Here is a 21634-nt window from a genome sequence, read left to right as displayed (position 1 = left end):
ACAACACTCATAGCTGTTACGATTCAGTTTCTTTCTTTCATGGGGATGAGTGATATGATGAAATTGATGAATGTATCGCAGTTTTATTCATGTACGTATATGCATTAGTACTCTACATTATAAGTAATGCGAAATGTAAATCTGTCTTTCCATTACTTCCTTCAGCACTCTATCCTGTATTTAAAGTCCTCTGTATAAGAAGGAAAACTGTTAAGATGGAAAATTTTGCTCGGAACCATCATGTTCCGGGATAGACAGGTTTTACTGTATCAAGGACAAAAAATATAAATATTGGAAAGTAATCAATTAATAGAATTTGTAATGGATAATATTTGAGTTTTGTACAGAAATCAAACACAAGCAAATCAAAACCATGGAGAAGTAATGATTAGTTTAAGTGTAAATTAAATGCATGTCTTGTATTTCAATTTTAGTTATGTACAGTGGGATGCATAAGTATTACCATGCAAATTGTCGCTACCCTGTTTACTCTCTTTGTCTCGTGCAATGAGAGCTTCAACAATTTAAACAAAATTCCAAACAAGTACTGAGAACTTCTCCACCAGCATACATTAAGACACATTCCTCAAAAACACATAGGACATAAAATAAGAAATTGATACAATGTGCCAAGCAATAGTTGGGCATCCAACTGTACCATTCAATATAACATCAGCATTTCTTTCCTCTTGCAGATAATGACCCTGAGGTGGGGTCAAAAACGTGAGACTGTCATCCATGGTGGAGTGGTTTGCACAGCACGCTATGATGGCAAGAGTTCTGGTTTGAATCCCAACCCTGGGCATGGGTGTTCATTGTAAGAGTCCCTTCATCATCACATCATCATTCATCTTTGCCAAAAATGCCGGGAAAGCAAAGTAAAATAAATCAAATGAATGAATCAAAAGCTTGAAGTTATGGTTTTTATGTTATTTGTGATCTTTATTAATGTACAGAGCATTCCCTGACATTTGCTACAGGACTAGGTGGTGTGACGATTTTTCTACGCGAACTTGGTTTTTAAGTATAATGTTAAATTCCACGTCAAAACTCCTCACAGTCTCCTCATACTTCCGGTACGCTTCGCGTCAGTGTTTACAATCCTACCTAATTGATTGACCGCTAGAGGTCACTAGTGACTTTCCCACTCTTCACGAACTCGATGGAAAAAAAACGGCAGTTCCGTTTCAGCTAGCGAGTCGCGAGGAATTTTTCGTGTGACGTCATGGACTAGGAGAGAAGCAGCGGCTCGCGGAACTCAGTTCTTCTCTCCCTCCACGATCGCAGTTTGTAATATGGCACAATCTCAGCTCTTCGAATATTGCGAGGAAACGTTGCATTGACCCACCGGTACTGCTAATACGTCGGTGAGGTGTTGGGAACTTTGGAAAACGAGTTTCAACTACGAGGATAGAAAATTGGAGTGCAGTTGACCGCCGACCATTTTGACCGAACTTAACCCCCTTTGGTATCGCCTGGTTGGGCTCGAACTATGAAGGATGGAAGTACCAGTTGCTGAGAAGGAAGTCACGAGGGAATAGAAGACAATACCGTTCAAGGAGTGTGAGACGACTGATTGGATGACTTTCCCCCCTCGTTTGTTCTCGACCAGAGGAATTGTCCTGTTAAGAGAGGTGAACCGTCGTCCAACTGACTGAGGTATGTACTTTACGACCCTTTTGATAAGTGAACGGTGAATGTGTATTTTTTTGGACCAGAACGTCGCTTCACCCCCTTTCCCCCTTTTTTTCTTCTCTTTTGCGACTACGCGGCAAATTGGATCAAGAAATTAATGTGCGACGGCCAAAGAACAAATTGCACGTAATGCAACTATCGAGTTAGTTGTGGATGCTTGTATATTGCAAGTTTGCGATTGACACGGTGGAGAATGAAAGCGACTTGTGGTCACGTAACCCCCCTTTTGGTATAAAAAGAGAGAGACAAGTCGTTCAATTAGAATTACGTGTACGTAAGTTTGGGGGAATACGATTAATATGATTGAAAATTAAGCTGTGAGACGAGCTAACTTGCGCGGTGTATTGATAGAGTACCAAGAGCACCAATATAATTAATATGCTAAATGGGTGGTTTTCTTGGGTAAATGAAATTAATGGAAGAGTTGTCCAAAAAATATAATTGGAGATTGACCTTACGTATTTTAATCAATTGGTGTTTTGCAACATGTCATTTGTAGTTACTGGAGGTGTTCTAATTTAATTACCTTGTTTTCTTGTCGGTGATAAAAATTGTTGATGAACCTTAAAGTCAGTTATAGTCGCAACATGAATGAAACAATTGTTATAAATAATATTATGTACTTGTTCTTGGAAATGCCGACCATTCTACGTTGCGAGGTTTGGCATAATAAATTTTGACTACTGTCGCAAAATTAGATCCAGTGTACGTAATTATCCCTTTGTAACGCTAGACTAGATTGTTAGTTTAATTTTGGTGTAACGAGATGGAAATCATATTCAGACGGACGAATGGCCACGTTTGATTAATTGAGAAAAGAGTTTAATTCGACTTCTGTATTCGTTACGTATGTCGTTTTGACCACATGGTACTTAGTCAAGTTGGTTCTCAGTAGAGACTGAGGTGACAGTCCAAAATACTGTCATTAGCCTCAACAAAATCCCTGACTATTGTAACTGATTGGTTGGTTTTCTTGTTTATCGTGCGAGTAATTGAATTTTCCACGGACCTCTACGCTTCCCCTTTAAAATCTTGACTATTTTGATACGCACGCAACCATCAGGTTACAGTGGCAAGCGGCCCAGCGTCAGCACTTGTATTTCCCGGTGAACGGGGTCTGCGACAGTCGCTAGAGTCGGCTATTAAAATTACAGTTTTAATATATTGTGTACTAACCTTCACTACAGAAGGTGTTGAAAATGATGTCCCTCTGCTGCAACACATTTCTGGCATCTCCGAAGGAAATTGGCATTTACACGTGCAAGTTCGTCTACTGTAATTCTCGTACAATACTGTCTTTTAACTCACAGATGGTGGGCGGATTGTCATTGTATACTTTATTTTTTAGATTTTTTTCTTTTCTTTTTAATTTTTAGATTTAAGAATTTTAGTGGCTTTAAATGCTGTGGCTTTTGAAACACCCATTTCTTGTGAGAGGTGGCGGATAGATTTCCGAGGAGACTCTTCTAACCTTTGTCCTATCTCATCGAGTTTTTCCTCAGTAAGAACACGTGGGTTTTTCTTTCTACTTTTATTCAGAACTGACCCTGTTACTCTAAACTTTTTTACGAGGTTTAATATAGTGGTCCTATGTGGAACGAGAACACCAGGAAATTTTGTTGCAAAACGTCCTTGCAGTTCTCCACAATTCCTCTTTCCGAAGTAACACTCGACAAGATAAATTCTTTGTTGTAATGTAAACGTTTGTGGTGCCATATTAAGGCACAATCTTCAACACACGGACACAACACAACACAACTTCCGAGGGAGGATTATACTGGCGTCAGACAGCAACGTCAACAGAAAGGGAAAGAGAGCGAAGGCAGGGAGAGCGAAAAAAAACAGACTGTAGCGTGCGACTGTCCCGGACCCTGTTCACCGGGAAAGACAAGGGCTGACACCGGGCCGCTCGTCACCGAATATTGTAGCGAATGTCAGGGAATGCTCTGTACTTGATCCAAGGTAGGTCAGACATGAATGTTTATGACATGAACTACTAATAAGCATTGAGCTTCACTCCTGATAACCAGAGCAAGAACTTTCATGCCTAGGGATCGATTTACAAGCAGTAAAAACTTCTAACAAATGCAGGAAAATTGGCACTAAAGAGAATGAAAATAGGAACACAATGCAAAATATGTAGTAAACATTAACTACATTTACCCCATTCTGTGTTACTTCTCTACTACTTTTGCTAATAATGATTAGGAAGTGGTATGGTCATTAGAATAAATTCACGAGGACACTTACAAGGGAATATCCATGACCAGGACAGATTTTATTAGCGAGATCATGTGGCAACCATTCAATACGAGATAGATTATTGTTTTCAGTTAACATTGCAACTAATTACTAGATATTTTTCTAAATTTTGAACAGTAAATGTAGTTATAATGTGTCTTCATAATGTCCTCATATTATAAGAAATAGTTCATGGCTAAAGCAACGACGTTAACCAAGATTTATTTTTGGCGAGATACAAGTTGATCGATTCTCATGTACAAATTATTTATGTTTACGTCAATTGAGAAAATACAAAAACCTGTATATTAAAAATACATGTATTGCTTCAGTGTGAAATTTCCCTAATAGTTTTGCATGTAAGGGATTGTGCAATGCTTGTGTTTATGTGTGTGTCTATTACCATCAATTTTATTCTTTTCCCCATCATTCCTCATTACCTGCTCCTCTTCTTTCCACTCTTCTTCCTTCAAGATCATTTCTTCCCTCATTTGCTCCCAGTCGTTCGTTAACTTCTGCAAGTCTGATGTTAAAGCTTCGTTTGTCTGGTGAGATTCTTCCAATTGATCACGTAGTTTGGAATTCAGCTGCATCATCTTCTCACATCTGTAAAAGAGAAACAGTCACAAGTAAAATATACATTACTACCTTGATTTTACGTTTCTGGGTTATATATTTTCTTGCACTATACATTCGATTTTGATGGTCGCAATGTACCAAAATGTTATAAACTTTTCCTCGATTTTACACTTTCCTGCATTGTAAGTTGTTTTTTTTTTTACCTGGGTCCCCTGAAAAATGGAAAAATCAAGGTTCCACTGTATTATCAAATTGCTTCATGCTACTTGATCTCACAAATTCCAATCAGGTGGGAGTAAGCATGATTCAGATAGGATGGATCGAGAATTGTTGGGTCTTAAGAAAACAATATTATTCTTTTAGCTGGAGTAATTAATTCTAAAGTTCGATTTGATTAACTTGGTGTTTTAAGTCCACTTTATGCACAGTAAGGCTAATCGGGACTGGACCTACAGCTTAAAGTGGGATCCGAACCACTATGTTCCTCCACTGAGTATCAAACCCGGGACCCCTTGATTACAAGGCGACGATGCTACCACTGCGACATCGGGGAGGCCCCTTAATTCAAAAGTGAAATACTTAGTAGCCTAATTTTTCCACATTCTGTAAGGGTCCCGGGTTCGAATCCCGCTCGGGCTTGGTTGTTTGTGAATGTCCATTGATCAATTTAATCATTTCATAACTCATCCCCATCTTCACAAATTAGCCAAGAGGCACAAAACGCGAAGTAAAATAAACTAAATCAATCAATCAGTCAATCAATCCACATTCTGTGAAAGAACAGTATTTAGTCATGTGTCTCGATAATCAGTCAATAAAAGTATCTCTGTCTTCTTTCTTTCCTGCCAGTTAACTACTAAGTAACATAGTGATCAAATTGAGTTGATTTAATTTTTGTTCTTTATCAATGCTTTTCTCCACTTTTGTCTAATCGTGCCGATGAGGATGAGTGATGATCTGATGAAATTGGCGGGAGGAAGAGTTACAAAGAACACCCATGGCCAGGCCTGGATTTGAACCTGGAACTCCTAGTGTCATAGCATGCTGTGCTAACCATTCTGCCATGGATGTCGGCAGTGATGAAATTATACTGAGTAAGCTTGTAATTTCATAAAATTAATAAAAGTGACAGCATTGTTGTTGAAGGAAGTTAAAGTGTCAGTTCAAAGTTGGGAATTATCTTGCATTCCTGAACCAACTTTAAGTTCATCTATTGAGGAAAAGTTATATGATTTGTGTTTAAACTATTTCAATCACAAATGATCACAGACCACAAATATAAATTAATATTAGGTGTGTTTGTTACTGGTTCTCAGTAAGTTAATGTGCTTAAGTCAAAATTCTAATATGCAGATGAAAACAGACATGAAGTATATAATATTTACAATAAGATGATGAAAATAATTCTAACCTGATTGCTAGTAAATACAGTAAAACCTCGTTAATGCAGACAGGCAAAAGGAAAGAAGAAAGCTAGAAGTCAACAAGAGAACTTCCTAACGAAAAGGCAGTCAACCACTGATGAAATTCTGTTTCCCGCAGACTTTGTACTGTACTGTATAGTGTATTTAGGCCTATGCCCTTTAAATACACCATAATAAACGTGTTTTGTTGCTATAATCGGAGTTTTAATGCACTTTCTACTGTTCTTTTAGGTTATTTCAGTTAATTCGGACTTTCGTTAAACCGGTCAACTTATCCCCCCATTAGTCCAGATTAACGAGGTTTTACTGTACTTCTGTTTCCTTGAACTACAATTCCAATCCATTACCATTGTTTTCTTTCAGTAGAGAAGTTAGAAACAGTCAAGTAGATAAATATTTAATTTCTGTCATCTGAGTCAACATTTCTATATTTTTCAATGTTCTCATTACTTCTCATTCTTGCGTATCCATTGCCAAATAATTTAAAGATAAAACAAATCCCTAACGACAAAACTGCTTGCAGCACAAGACTGAAAATTTTAAAAAGCAAGAAACTCATGCTTACTTTTTTCTTTCATCTTCCAGCCTCCTGAGTGCACTCTCTAGATCCACGATGTGATCATCCCTGTCTCTCAGATGTGTCTGGGCAGAATCAAGTCCTAGTGTAGATGGGAGTGGCCTTACTGGTGAATCTGGCAGATGAACAGTTTCTATCATCTGATTCTCCAGTTCTGAGCATCTCTGCTTATATTGTAAAACCTGAAAGCAGACAAATGAATTTAAAAGTTTCCACATGCAAAGTAATTAACAGTTAACTGCCCCCACCTTGTGCACTACAAAAGAATTCGGGAATCTGGTATTGTAGTGAACATAAATCATATCTTTCAGTTTTTACATTCATTTCTAACTCATTTCTGTGGCAGCTTAAAGCAGTGTTTTTCAACCGATGGGCTGCGGCCCTGTACTAGGCTTTGGAATCAATTATACCAAACTCCTGAAGTTTGAGACATTCAGCCGAAGCTGACAACCACTTGGAAAGAACACCTATTGTTCGAGGTTCACCAGCAATAAGAGGAGAACCTTTTTCACAAGTGCTGGTGAGAATTCAAAGCCTATGAGAAGGGATTACTATCACCCTTGCAGCCTCCACACTTAAATGTAATTGGAGCCGGATTCGTGAAGCAACTTGGAGCCTGAGCTGACAACCACCTCAAAATATAGCATTTTGTTCAGGGTTCATCAGTGCTGGCGACAATTAACAGCTGCACAGAGGGGACTGGCACCTGTGCAGCATCCAAATTTGAATTTTTATGGTTGGGTCTATCTCGACTTAGAGCCGGAAGTGTGAAGCAACCAGCAGCTCAAGCTGGCAACCTCCTGGAGAGATGACCTTTCACTTTGATTTAAGGTCAAATGCGACAACAGGAAATGCTTTTGCAACAGTGACGGTGAGGGATCAAATGAGCTAACCATGGGCCAACTCGCTTCCAAATTTGAAGGTTGATGGATGGGCACCATTTAGTCCATTAATTTGTGCAGCAATTTTCATTAACAAATTTACTGAAGTGGAAATATTCTGATTAATTGGAATTTTTCAGTGTTCGAAATGGAGTACGCCAATGAAAATCAGCACTAGGCAAATTAATTGAATGATATCGACCAGAGGAATCTAAAAGATTCCATTAGGCGCAGTCGTTGTCAAACTAAAGCAGTGTCGCCATAGAATAGGGTTACCAGATCGCTATAAGGGAAAAGTAGGACATAATGTCCCAAATTTTTGGACACAAAACACTCACAATAAATAATACACATTTCTAGAACAAGTTAGAAATTTATGTAAAATTTACAGTCTTCACCTTTAAAAAAAATATGATTTCTTAATGAATTTTTAAATGCAAATTTTCCAAATTTGTAATCAATACTAAACAATACACTTCTCACTACACATGTTTTAATTTGTACTTCTCAGAGGAGCCAACTTTTATCAGAATGTCAGGTGTAGTCAAAATATATTTATGAGAGACTGAACATTCAAACTCTTTGAAATTATACTGAACCCCAGTACCAAAATTTTTACAGATTTAAAAAAAACAAAAAAAAAAACTCCCATGACACCGTGTGCTGATGGTAATGAAAGTACTCTCTCATTATGACCTGTTTTCCTTTGTGACGTTTCAGGAGAACACATGCTCCTTTCATCAGACATTTATTTTCATTTTGACTAAAGATACCATTATAACAATGGTTAGTAATTTTTTAAACAAAAAGAATCCATTATATAATGGATGTTGTCAATGTTACATTGTTGTAATATAGCAACTTAACTGTGAAAAAAGCAGTTTGTTTTATTTTTATTTCAGATTTTTTTTAAATGATGTATCCCAAATATCATCAGGTAATTCAAATTCATCATTGTTTTCACAAAGTCTCTTGATGTTTTCTGTTACATTAAATTTTAAAGATGGTGGCTTACTCCATTTGTGAAAAAGAAAACTCCATATTGGATCTATGTTACCATGTTCATTATTTAATTTATTCCAGTGTTCTTCTGCAATGATAGAAGCTTCCCAGACATTCAATTCTGTGTTTCCCGTTAATCTTTTTAAAACCCTTCTCTTTTTAATCAAATGCTTTTCTTCGATGACATGAGTTGACAAACCTGTTCTTGGGTTTAGATTTATAATGTCCAAATCGTGTTCGTGCCATCTTATTGCCATTTTCCTTGCTGTTTGTCCCACATAATCTTTTGAACATGAACAACTTATATTATATATTCCTGTGGTTTCCACATCTGGTAGAGAGTTTCTCATTTTGAATTCATTAAATGTACATTCCAAACTTCTTGGTGATTTAAAAACAATTTTGAAATTAAAACTTCTAAAAATTTTTGCAATTTTATGTGAGAATCCCTTGTGGAATTCTCACATAAAATGTGTAAACTACAGGAAAATAATTCTATAATGCAAGCAATGCGTACATACAAGAAAAACCATTATGACCTGTAATGGCAAACAAATATTCAGCAATTACCGAAATTTGAAATGGTTCCAGAAGTTTCATCTTAAGTATTTTTTACTTCAACATCTCTGTTCTCTATACCCCCTGCAGAGGCCCTGCGTTACAATCAAAATATTGAATAAGAATGGGAAACACTTTGTTCCATCAGTATAAACCCCAAGGCAAGAAATTTTCTCAGGGATTAAACAGTGACATCATCAGAATGTGGCCCAAAAAGCTTGTTCAATAATCGCTTCCGCTTCTATTCTAGGAGAAACATTTTTTTTTTTTTTTTTTGGGGACAATAATTGAATCAAAATAAATTTCACCACGGAGTTTGGGAACACAGTCCATAGACTTGTAACTTGCATGATTTCTTTTTGTTCAACTGAAACACGTATTTTCACAATTAATATTATGTGACGCTCAAAATGTAGGACATTTATGATAAGTTTCAAATTCTTCCTGGACGCCGGACGTAAGGCTAAAATGTTGGACATGTCCAGGAAGAACCTGACATTTGGTAACCCTACATAAGAATCGGCCTCCATTCACAGCACAGAATGGTTATTTTGCCAAAATCCTGGGAGGATTTCTGGAAGGAGGGATTCTAATGTTCCCGCTTGTTGACGAAATAGATTGTACACCTAATTTGCTGTTAATAGTGCCACATGCCGGAGAGGGTAGCACCAGTCTGGCTTAGGCCAGGGTAAAACATGAGATACTCAGGGTAACTAAAACTGATTGATAACAAGGAATTAAAGGAAACAACTCGTTTAACCCACTACAGAAGGAATAAACCGACATATATTCTGAAAACATTAGCGCGATACATCTCATATACTTGATTGATTTTCTTTATACAATTTCAAATTAAAATGTTTACTTTCTTAATTTTTCCACTTTCTTCTTCTAACGGAATTCTTCTGTATGTTAACGTCTTCTTTATATATATATTTCCACAGGCTTTTTCTTCTATGGACAAATCAACTTCTTCTAATATGAAATTACACAGGCTTCTTCTTCAATGGACCTCCCGGCTTCTTCTTCTATGGAATGGACTGATTGGCTTCTTCTTCTATGAAATTCTACAGGCTTCTACTTCTATGGACTACTCTGCTTCTTCTATGGACTACTCAGCTTCTTCTTCGAGAGGCTTCTTCTTCTGAAGAATTTCTGCTTACATCTGCATGCGTGTATTCTTCTCAGATTACAACCCTTTATCTGCAAATACTTCTGGGATTACAACCCTTTATCTGCATGCATTTATTCTTCTGGGATTACAACCCTTTACCTGCATACATTTATTCTTCTGGGATTACAACCCTTTATCTGCATGCATTTATTCTTCTGGGATTACAACCCTTTATCTGCATGCATTTATTCTTCTGGGATTACAACCCTTTATCTGCATGCATTTCTTCTTCTGGGATTACAACCCTTTAACTGCATACATTCTTCTGGGATTACAACCCTTTATCTGCATACATTTATTCTTCTGGGATTACAACCCTTTATCTGCACATTTATTCTTCTGGGATTAAAACCCTTTATATGCATACATTAATTCTTCTTGGGTTACAACCATTCTACATACATGCGATACTACCTCAAATAGTTGTATGCCTTCCATAGGGTCGCAACCTAGTTTGCAGCGCCACCACTAATACAAGCAGAGAAATGGGGTAATCAAGGAGAGCCTGTCCCGTGCTCACCTTGATCCGGGTCTGCAATAGATGCGCCTACACAGAAGTGCTTGGGGGCTGCCACAGAGTTGGCACCACACTGGGGAAACAACCCAAAATATTTAGCAGAAAAACTCATTCCTGCTAGAACGATAGAGATACACAAAATCGTAATCACTTTCCGACTTCTTTAACTTCTATATATTATCATATAGGCTATACATGGCGATCATTTGTTTTTCTAGCCTTAGTCCTATTTCATTCTCAGTTCATAAATTAAGATAAACATAATCCATTCCAATATTTACAAGCACTTTCATTCCGTTCTCATACTTATTGTTTCTTTAATCAACATTTCTAATGCATTTGTCGCCTATCGGCCATTATATCAAACATCCGCTGACTATTCTCACCATGCAGGCACATGACAATAGTGGCTGACTGCCATAAAGGTGGTACTGTACCGGGAGTTACAGCTGGACTGTAATTTAAACCAAATTATATATTTCTCACAAGCCTAGACATAAATGAACCATTACTCTCTATGATTATGCCATAATTTATTAATATTAAATTTCAAGTGTAATAACATATAAAGATAAAAAAATATATATCAGTAAGATATTTACAAGTAAAATTGTTGGGATCGGGGCATCGCCTTTTTTTTTAAAAAAAAAACAACAACTAATTAACGGGCTGCAGGCTCATGAAAGTTGAGAACCACTGGCATTTGGGAGTCACAAAATTAACTGTAAACAGCAACAAGTATTTCAACAAAAATAAAATAAATACATAAAACTTTGACACAGTCACTTTCTAATTCAAACTGTTTTAATCTTATAATATGAAATTGATTCTTCTTTTCGTTTAATCTTTGTTTTAAAAATATTAATTTTTACTATTTAATAATCGTGTTCAATAATGTGGAAGAGATATCCCTTTTTATAAATTGCACATGCTGCATATGTCAATTACATGCAATACAATTGTATATTTCAATATAGGGAAAAGAAGGTGCATGACTCACACCAATTGGCTGTAGAGCTGAGCAGAGTATTTGAAAAATATATCTCAATGAATAATAATAAAACCAAAGCCTCTAAGTAGCACATGTTTTACGCATGTTGAAACTCTGAATCATCTTCCTTAAGTCAAAAGTGAATGAACAAATATTACCTTAGCTTGTAAGCGACTGACTAAAGCAGCTTGGTGTTGTTGTGCCTGGCGATAGGTGTCCAAGCGCCGTTTGTAGCTTGCAGTCTCTTCTTCCAACCTACGACGCAAATCTTGATTCTGTCTCAATAAGGTATCAGCACTCGCTTCCTCTCCTGGCCTCCCCACTCCCTAGCAAAAAAATGTGTAATTCAGTTGTTAATTCATCCATGAATACCTAATTTTAATATATGAATGCTGCTGAATCATCACATACCACTAATTTTAGTCGACTTTCCATGTGAGTAATCTCTATATTTGCAAAGGTTTATTAGAATGAAGGTGAGACATGGAAAGTGCTAACATTTTCAAATACTATGGACTCATAAGCTGTATGGTATACAAATTTACATGTAAATAAAATAGCAACTTCATTCCACGTGTTTTACTGTACGCTGTATGTTTTGTATTTTGATACAAGCTTCACAAAAACATGCAACAATTTGTCACATGCTTGCAATTCCTAAACTATAAAAGACAGTTTGAGACATATTATTGATATGATACACTATTTTGCATGAACTTTCTGAATATGTAATCAGATTTTACCTAATGTAACTGTTTCCGAGTTTCAGCCCATTATTCGGTAATAAACTTGTTGGCAGTGATTTTTCCGCTCAACCCCAACAGCCTGCCAAAAAATCTTAAACCCTACGCCCCCCTTTAAAATTTTCCACAAAGAGCCAAAGTTTGGCCACTTGTACATTTACACTCACTCCCAGATGGAAAATTCTAGATAAAACCCCTGCTTGCTGTGAGCTCATTGCATCCTATTGTATGGCACCACATGGTGATATAACAAGTTGTAATACTACAGAGTAACATCAAACTACTTTCTAAAGTACAATTATTTAATATTCTGTGTTCTTCAGTTGGTTTCAGTTGCTTAATGGTTACTGTAAGTTGTACTGATAGTTTAAAAACCATTAAATGTTATTTCCATACAATGCATTGATGTATTTAACTGGAATAATTTGTGTTTGATTGATATGTATGCATGTTTGCAATGGATGATATTCAGCAAACAGGGGAGGTACAAATGATGAAATGGGTGCAAGATCTTATCCGGGTATCTCTAGCTTCCTAACCACTCTGACACGGAGGCTGGCTCCAACTTCTTGTGTGTTGAGTTTTGAGATCCTATTTTTAAATATGAAGAATGGCCATGGGTTAAAAACCATTTGAGACCACATCTGTGATGTTAATGAATACCTTTAAGGGGGAAATACACTAAACATTACACAATATACAAACATTATTACTAGAAGATAATTGTTGATTTTATCCCACTGTGATTTTTTGTTATAAAGAAGGAATTGGTCTTACCTCTCCTCCACCTGCCCTGCCAGCAGTCCTCAGGAATGTTGGCCGCCTCCTCTCCATCTTCCCGTCTGTCAGATGCGGGGGCTCCTTAACGGACACCTGAAAAAAAGATACAACACATGAATTACTAACAAAAGGAAAACAATTGGAAAATGCAACATGACAATTTTCCTTCTTTGGCACCCAATTTCTAAATATGTTGCAGATAAGTTTAATGGATCTGCAGAAGGAAATCACTAGTGCCATACAAGCCCAGCAGACTATTTTTGCAGAAATTGTATTCCCCCACCTCTCTTGCCCTACGGTTTCATCAACCCTCTTGCCTAACCCTAGGTTTACGGCACCTAAGTAACTGGTCCCGCTGTTCACTTGATGGCTCGGAAACAGCCACATGCTTCCACCCTCGCAGGCCTGGATTCCTCCCTGAAATTACGGCTTTAGTTTTCCTCAAATCTGAAAAGTTATTGCTGTATTACTGAGGAGGACGGGGGGTGCAAAAAATAAAGCGTTTCGGAATATAACCTCTTGTATTTCTCTGGATTCGCTTTCTAGGTGGGTGTCCCTCTCTCGAGACACCCAATTGTCAACCTCAGTTCCATGTAGTACAAACTCGACTGCATTTAGCAGACTAACGAGGCTCGGGCGCTTGGACCTACAACCATGGACGTCTGGAAGGGGGAAGGCAATGGGGGGCCACCCCCCATGGAAAATGAAAGTTAACCAACATTTATGTATTTCACACATATAATTTCATTTTAGCCACAATAATAGGTGTTAATTATTACATGAACACCATAAATTCAAATAAGCAATGTTTTTTTTTTTTTAGGGAACAACAATATTTTTGGGGAAAATGTGCCTTGCTTGCCCCCCTTTGGAAAAAAAAAACCCTTCTTTGCCCCTCCCTGGAAAAATTCCTGCGGACGTCCATGCCTACAGCCAGTATAATCCTCTGTAGGACCTGTGTTGTGTCGTCCGTATATTTTTCTAATTGTCGTTTCACCTATCTCATCATGTCACCATTCATCCCCATCTTCGTGGTTAGCCAAAAGTGGCAGACACGCGACGTAAAACAACCCAATTCAATCAATCAATCGCTTTCTAGGTTTTCCAGCGTGCTAAATCTACGGAACTACGGAAACTAGGGTAAGGATATGACAAAATATACCCAATAATTTCACGTTCTTGCATTTCCATCTCTCTCATAGAATAAAGCTTCCTCACACGGCGAATACACAGAATCAGTGACTCTTTCTTCATTTGAAATCAATTCTGAACCAGCCTCTTATTTCGTTGTCATAATCCACGGAATTGTACTCTTCCAAAAAAGCATTTTCGAAGCCTTCGAAATATTCAAACAGGCTTGAAAATCGAAACCAATCGCCTGCAGATTGCCTGAAGGAAAAAGGAAGTAACAAGGCCGGAAAAAAGGGGGGATTAGTACTTCGTGGGGGCTTAGTTGCACCGTTGTACCCCCCAAAAAAACAACTTTAATTCATTCATTACTCCTGTATAGCCGAAACTCGAACAGGACAAAGGGAAAAACCGATCTTCCATTAATGGGAACATAATCGACAACCATAAATCATAATGCGACAGAGCCGGTGCCAATCAAGTCCAGATATGAAAAATAAGTTAACAGCTCATTACGTTTCCGTTCCTCGAAGTTTTGACCCTGAAAAAAGGAAAGCAAGAAGAAGAAGCCAAGTGGTGTTTAACGTGTCTGAAACGTAGTGCGTCACTTATCAACCACGCTCGAGTGCGTTGACTTTTTAAGTGGCAGAAGGTTATCCTATGCCGTGACAGTAGATAACAATATAGAAGCTGGAAGGTCGCCTCCCATTCTGCCACTAGGGCAATCCGGTCGTGGCAATTTAACACCACCTGACTTCAAGCCGCTAAAATTCATCAACTAAACCAGGGCCACCCAAACTATGGTCCGGCCTTTTACTGATAATTTCTATAAATGTATTTTGCGCCATTATCTGTATTATACACTATATAGCCAAAAGTCACCGGACACCCAGAGCTGTTCATTCCGAAGACACCAGCCAGATAACTAATTACATGTCGGACCTCCCTTCGCTATTATTACAGCATTTACTCTTCGGGACAGGCTTTCCACTAAGTTCTGGTATATTGTTGGTGGATTTTTTTTTACCCATTCATCCTGTAGCCTAGTGAATAGTTCATGGGTGGCTTTCGGTCGAGTGGGTCTGGCACGCAACCGACACTCCAGTTTATCCCAAAGATGTTTTATGGGGTTGCAGTCAGGGCTTTGAGAAGGCCAGCTAAGCACATCCACCTGATTGTCCTCAAACCACGATGCAATGGACCCTGTAATGGATCCTCTATCGTGCTGATAGAGAAAAATACCCATTCCAAATTGTTGCCACAGTGTGGGCAGCATGCTATTGTCTAAAATGCCATCATCAACACCACTGTTCATGTTGCCATTGACCAAAGCTAATGGGCCGAGCTCAAACCAGGAAAAGCAGCCCCACACCATGACACTACCGCCACGTTCACTTGGTTGCCCGCTGACTTTTGGCTGCATAGTGTATAGTCCAGATGCATTTGTATTCCTGTGGGTTTTTGAATGAAGGGAAGAAATAACTACCGAACCGGCAATACACTGTTAGTATGATACACAATCCTTGTACTACCTGGTGTTTTGCCTGCAATAACGACGTATGGCCTCTGTGACGTCAGAAATCCAAAATGGCTGCTGGGGCCTCCCTGATGGCCTTGTGTTAATGTCGACGCCTCGTAATCAAGAGATCCCGGGTTCGATACCCGGTGAAGGCACATTGCACGGTGGTACGAATTCAACTTTAAACTGTAGATCCAGCCTCGATTAGCCTGTCTATGCATAAAGTGGACTTAAAAATCCAACTCAAACAAACCAAAATGGCTGTCGCAAATCGATCGTAACTCCTTGTAAGAGTAGTTTTTGACAAGTTTGTATAGAGATATTTTTTGTTCAGAATTGAGAAAGGAACATAAAAGGTTCTTCCAGTTTTTCAGATCTCGCACTATCATGGCCTGTTTCGTAACATTTTTCTATTCCCGCGCACCGTGGTGCTGATCACATCACCTCCAAAATAGGTGAACGTGTGGGCGCCTACCTCAACACACCCTTATCCTTATGTGCCTTCACTAATACCGATTGACAAATGTCCCTGGACAAACAAGGAAAATGCAATGTAGTCCGCGACATATTGCTGGAGTCGTAAGTCGGCCATGTATACGAAACGTTTGGACACTCCTGAACTTAACATTCTTAAGTTTTCTGTGACCTTTCGAGGGTCCAGGCCTGGAAAGATGTTTCTTGTTGGTGACAAGACAACAGCGCCAAGGCTATCGCGATACTGGCGCCATCTCTGGTGTAAAAAATGAACTGTTAGGTTCTATTTTTAACTATAAGACCTGCCAGTTTCGACTACACCATATCCCACCTATTTCTGGAGAAAGTGAACGAAAACAAGCCTACGCGCAAGTAGTGACGCGAGACGGCTCCACCAATGAGCACGCGAGAGTGAACGGTATTGTGTGGAGGGGAGGAAATCGACTGCAGTTACTAGCATGTACTGCTTCGCTCTGCCCACTATACATCCAACTTTCGAGGTTTCCTCGCTGCAATCTAAAAGGTTTATTATCCTCACGGACATGGTCATTTATCAGTTCATTTTAGCTTAACATCTGACGACCGCGAAACAACTTTTTATTTTTTTATTTTGACACTGATAATGATGAAACAGCCTACTGATTTATATTTTACGTCAGCATATATGTTGTTTGCGCTTCACATGGTACAGTGATAGATCCTTCAACGATAAAATGTTAAATTTGAAAGATGGCAAGCATGAGGGTCTGCAGTACTTTTGCTAGAGGGGCAAAAAGCACTGCTTCAGTTACAAGATCTCTACCAGCCTTCCTTGTAATTATTATCAGTTCCTTATAACAATTAATGTAAATTACTGTGACTGAAATGAAATTATATAATTTTAGATTGACTTTCATTGACGGCCCCGTACTCTGTCCCAGGAGTCTATGGAGCAAGCGAACGAAAACAGGCCCTCTGCTCAAGCAGTGACTCAAAAGGGCTCGACCATTGAACACGTGAGGAGACAAAGCGGCTGCAGATATTAGACATTTGAGCACCGCACACTGGTTTGCTCCCCCACTTGCTCTCTTCCCTTCTCTACTGTTATCTGAGGGAATGATCCACATACTCCTGGTTCAAACTGTAATATATTCAAGTCAAATGAGATTCTCATGTTTCCCTCCATAATAAGATTTCCATGATAACCGTGATCAAATGCAGGCGCCAATACATTCTCAGAAGGCTTATCCTGGTACCGCTCCCGCCACTCGGTGGTCTGTCGTCTACCGGAAGACCTCGGCAGATTCCACGTGACTGCTTCCACCCACTAGGAGGTGCGTTGGAGACAGCACGTGCTTTCTTCTCTGCCAGGCAGGAGTCAACACTCCCTTTAGGAGGGGAATTTGAACACCTCACTGCCTGACAAGAGCCCGCTGAAGACAGACCACTTGGTGACGGGAACAGTACGAGAGTGAACCTTCTACCCTATAGGGTTGTAAAAATTGATAAGTAGGTCTGAGCTAATGTCACTTTGAACCGATAACAATATCGATGCTTGAAAATTGTAACAATTAAAAGGTGATCAAAATATTAATATTAGTGATTGAGTGTTGCACTCCAATTAAGCACCAATTTATCAGTACTGTTTCAAAATATTTAAACAATTATATGAGAATACTGGTACCAAATCAATGGTATATTCAAATTTTGCATAACTTAGTCTTCTCGCAAGTGTCGCGCGACACTTTCGCGGACCCCGTGAACTATCAAAATGCCGGAAAAGTATCGATAAATAAAATCCATCCGATACGTTCCGATACCGATACCACTGATACTGGCCGATAGAAATACAGGCATCGGTTAAGTTCTAGGGTTAAGATCCTAACGTGGCAACTGGGGCTATTGGAAGAGGAGTTATCCTGAAGATCAGAAAACGGTTCACGATCGAAATTGAATACGTAACGAAATAAACTAAAAGAGAAACACATACGATTGTATGCCTTGGATCAAATTGCGATTACTCTCTGTGCATAAACTTTACTTGAACTTTGACTTCGACCAAGATGTCCAAGTCGGAGACAAGGGAGAAGTAAACAGTTTCATTTGTGCTTGGTTAGATAGTTCTTTGTGCATATTCAGAAAAAAACAATCATCCATGACATTGCTCTTCCTGTGGTGCTGACCTTTATAACTTGCAATGTCCAAAGGCAGGAACTTGCATCATTACGAAATCAACCATTTCAATATGAGAACTTGTTACATCATTCACTATAAACATGATATAAATAGTTCCAATTTTTTAAATACCTTATCCTCAGTTGTAACAATTTTGATTGTGAAACAAAATTCAACTACCTGTTCTAGAAGAACAATACAACACGTAGCCTTATGTAAATATGTAGTAGAAACTTGTAAAGGCGGTGATTACGAATTAGTGTATATTTTCTTGTTCGTCGCCAGAAATTTTTGTAGACGTGCTCAGGCCATCGATAAAACATTAATAACATAAATAATAATAATTATTATTATTAAAATATTCTTGGGGAGACTTTTCTACTCGATCCACCAGGTGACCGAATATCCAGCACAACGGTCTTCCATTATTTTTGTACATTTCACACAGTTGGTGCATTGAAATGCGCAGTTATTCCATTCTGTTATTAAATTTGGACACCTAGTTCAATAAACATATTTCAAAGTTACGGGAAAAAATTTAGTCATAAAATTTATGTTGGGTGGCCTGTCACATAAAAATCTCACTTTCTGGAACTTGAGATCCATTTATTTCTTGTATTAAATGGTAGAGTATGATAATGCATAATCTAGTTTCTGTATTGTACACTATTGTTTCGATTTACGACATTGTTCATATGCTAACTAACTGAACTTTATTCTATTACTAACAATAAAGAGAACAATCTGCTTCTTTTGAAACTTGAAATGAAGGATGCTAATTTCTAGGGGGGGGGGTGTCGATGGACAGGTTCGACCTTCCTCTCACAATGCCCATGACCTGCGACTAAGAAGACAAAACAGGACATTTCTATGTTAGCATTAGCGAAGATATAGGACAGCAGTTTTAAGAAAAATGTATTTGGATAATTTGTCTAGTTTGTGTCGAGATTAAGGTGAAAAGTGACAGTTTTGCACCACGTGTGCATTTATGGCAATATCGTCGGAATGGACACTGGTTCTAAAATGAAACCAGACTACACAAGAGTATGAATTTCTCCCCATGTTGCAAGTGAAAGAGAATTCTCAAGTTGATTATTAAGTTCGACACGATATTTGAAAAAAATGATAAATAAGAATGCATTCCCTATGGAGACATAAAACGCAACAACTTCAACTTCAAATGGAGTTTTCGACCTTTTCCTACGACAAATCTTCCACCTGTCCTCTTTCCGTTCATGTGTTCTTCTACGCCATCGGAAGTTTGGTATTCCTAAGAGAACAAGTGAAATAGGCTAATACTCCCATAAGCGGAATGCTAAGTTTCTCCCCCTCCTACAACCAACCAGCGCACGGACCTCTCTCTCTCTCTCTCTCTCTCTCTCTCCCCAGTTCGCCGCAGAGAAAGGATTGTCGAACAAATTCTCTTTGAGTAGGTTATTATAGGGCCCGGGACTTTATGTCCTATAAAAGTGTAAAATATGTATGTAATTATGTCATATAAATTGGAAAATATGTCATGAAAAATTACAAATATGTCAGAAAAATGCAGAAACATTCCCAGTAAAGCCAAAAATATGCACAACAGTACTCTCGAATTTCTCCCATACCCGATAGAGTATGTAGAGTAGGGGCTGTACTGTACCGAATGTTATTTTTCTTTTGACTGATTTTTGTGAAAAGCGAGAGAGGCAAAGGAATTAGAACGAAACTTCTTTACTTCCCGTGCAATAAGGAGAGAGAACATTTTACCTCAATAATGTTTGCATGGCTATCAATTGTCGGCGGGATAAAAAAGTGGGGCATTATTGTTCTATACTAAGAAAAGACTGCACCTTTCTTCCTCCGCAATTTCCATATCCTGCCATCGACAATATGAAATATCCGTTGTGCTAAAGCTACGAATAAAAAATATGAAATAACCGATTATGTGCGAGAGAATTACGAAATTATACAGAAATATGTCTTATTACAACAAAATTGAAGAAATGTTGTAAAAATGCGAAATTGGTGAAATACGTCAAAATATGCTATGTCAAGTTTGTCTATTTCGGCTGATTTTCATCAGATATGTAAAGATCTCACTCCAATAATAGATCCGAAGCCAATTGAAAAAAAAAAAAAAAAGAAGGTAGAACATGAAGTCCCGGACCCTAATCCTTGTGGATATCGAGGGTGTATTTTGTCTTCTGGAACACCCTATATTGACATCTTCAACAGCATTCCTCTGAAACACTTGGCTTTGCCCTTCACTTACATTCTCGCATTTTCGGTATCATTTTATTATAAATGTAATTTCCTCACAATTTAGACTCGTTCTAGCCATAACTTTAAATTAGTTCCATCTCTAAAAAATGAAAAGTTATTGCTGTGAAAGTGTGTACACATTTAATTGAGGGCACCCTGTATAATGAGCGAGTTCTTTTAAGCCCACTTATGCACAGATAGGCTAATCGGGACTGGACCTACGGTTTAAAGTGGGATCCAAACCACTGTGTTATGTGCCTCCACCGGGTATCGAACCCGGGACCTCCAGATCACAAGGCACGTTTCCACTGTGCCATAGGTGAGCCCCAAGCTGTGTAACGACTACCCATTGGTTTACAAGATATTATAGGATTATTTCCATTGATCCCGACTATACTAGCATCTCTACTCGCGGTTTTCCTTAATACTGTACAATATATTTAATCATGTGAAGTGGCCCGACCCTGTGGCCGAGTGGTTAGCACATCGCGCTGCGACGCCAAGGGTCCCGGGTTCGAATCCCGGTCGGGCTTGGTTGTTTGTGAATGTCCATTCATCAATTTCATCATTTCATCACTCATCCCCATCTTCGCAAATTAGCCAAGAGGCACAAAACGCGAAGTAAAATAAACTAAATCAATCAATCAATCAATCATGTGAAGTGATTTTACATCGGCATTGGAAAATGATGCCCGACTTGCAAGTTTGAAGTGGCACGAAAGTGAGTAACAATATTTTCCTCTTTTTCTAAAGTCTGAAACCTTGAACAAGGCATTCCTCCTTACCGTGGCCACGTCCCCTGGCTCTGAGCCACTTTCATAATTTCCTACAGTTGAAAGGTCATTATCTGACCTCGGCATTTGACTGAATGCCCAGAATTTTTAAAATAAGAAATTACCAATTTTTAATATACTGTTGGACAATGAAAACCGGACACTTTAATATTTGACATC

At 38.5% G+C, this 21634-nt stretch overlaps 1 protein-coding gene across 5 annotated transcripts in view; it reads right to left on the bottom strand.

Annotated features, from left to right (window-relative positions):
* Root (ciliary rootlet coiled-coil, rootletin) overlaps positions 1 to 21634 on the bottom strand; it is a 345133-nt gene that overhangs the window by 96306 nt on the left and 227193 nt on the right. For 4 of the 5 annotated variants that reach the window (XM_083141556.1, XM_083141553.1, XM_083141554.1 and 1 more), the window contains 4 exons: positions 13160 to 13255; positions 11798 to 11965; positions 6505 to 6698; positions 4377 to 4542 (listed from right to left, as the gene is read on the bottom strand). In XM_083141556.1, coding sequence (XP_082997682.1) covers positions 4377 to 4542; positions 6505 to 6698; positions 11798 to 11965; positions 13160 to 13216 — 585 coding nt within the window. In that variant the 5' untranslated portion in view covers positions 13217 to 13255. Of the gene's footprint in view, positions 1 to 4376; positions 4543 to 6504; positions 6699 to 10651; positions 10675 to 11797; positions 11966 to 13159; positions 13256 to 21634 lie in introns of those variants that run through there. The other variant, XM_083141558.1, reaches the window with a different exon arrangement.

The sequence above is a fragment of the Lepisma saccharinum genome, chromosome 20 (genome assembly GCF_977018435.1).
Source record: "Lepisma saccharinum chromosome 20, izLepSacc3.1, whole genome shotgun sequence".
Lineage (NCBI taxonomy): Eukaryota > Metazoa > Arthropoda > Insecta > Zygentoma > Lepismatidae > Lepisma > Lepisma saccharinum.
Note: the sequence above shows the minus strand (reverse complement) of the source record. Positions and strands in the feature narration are given on the sequence as shown.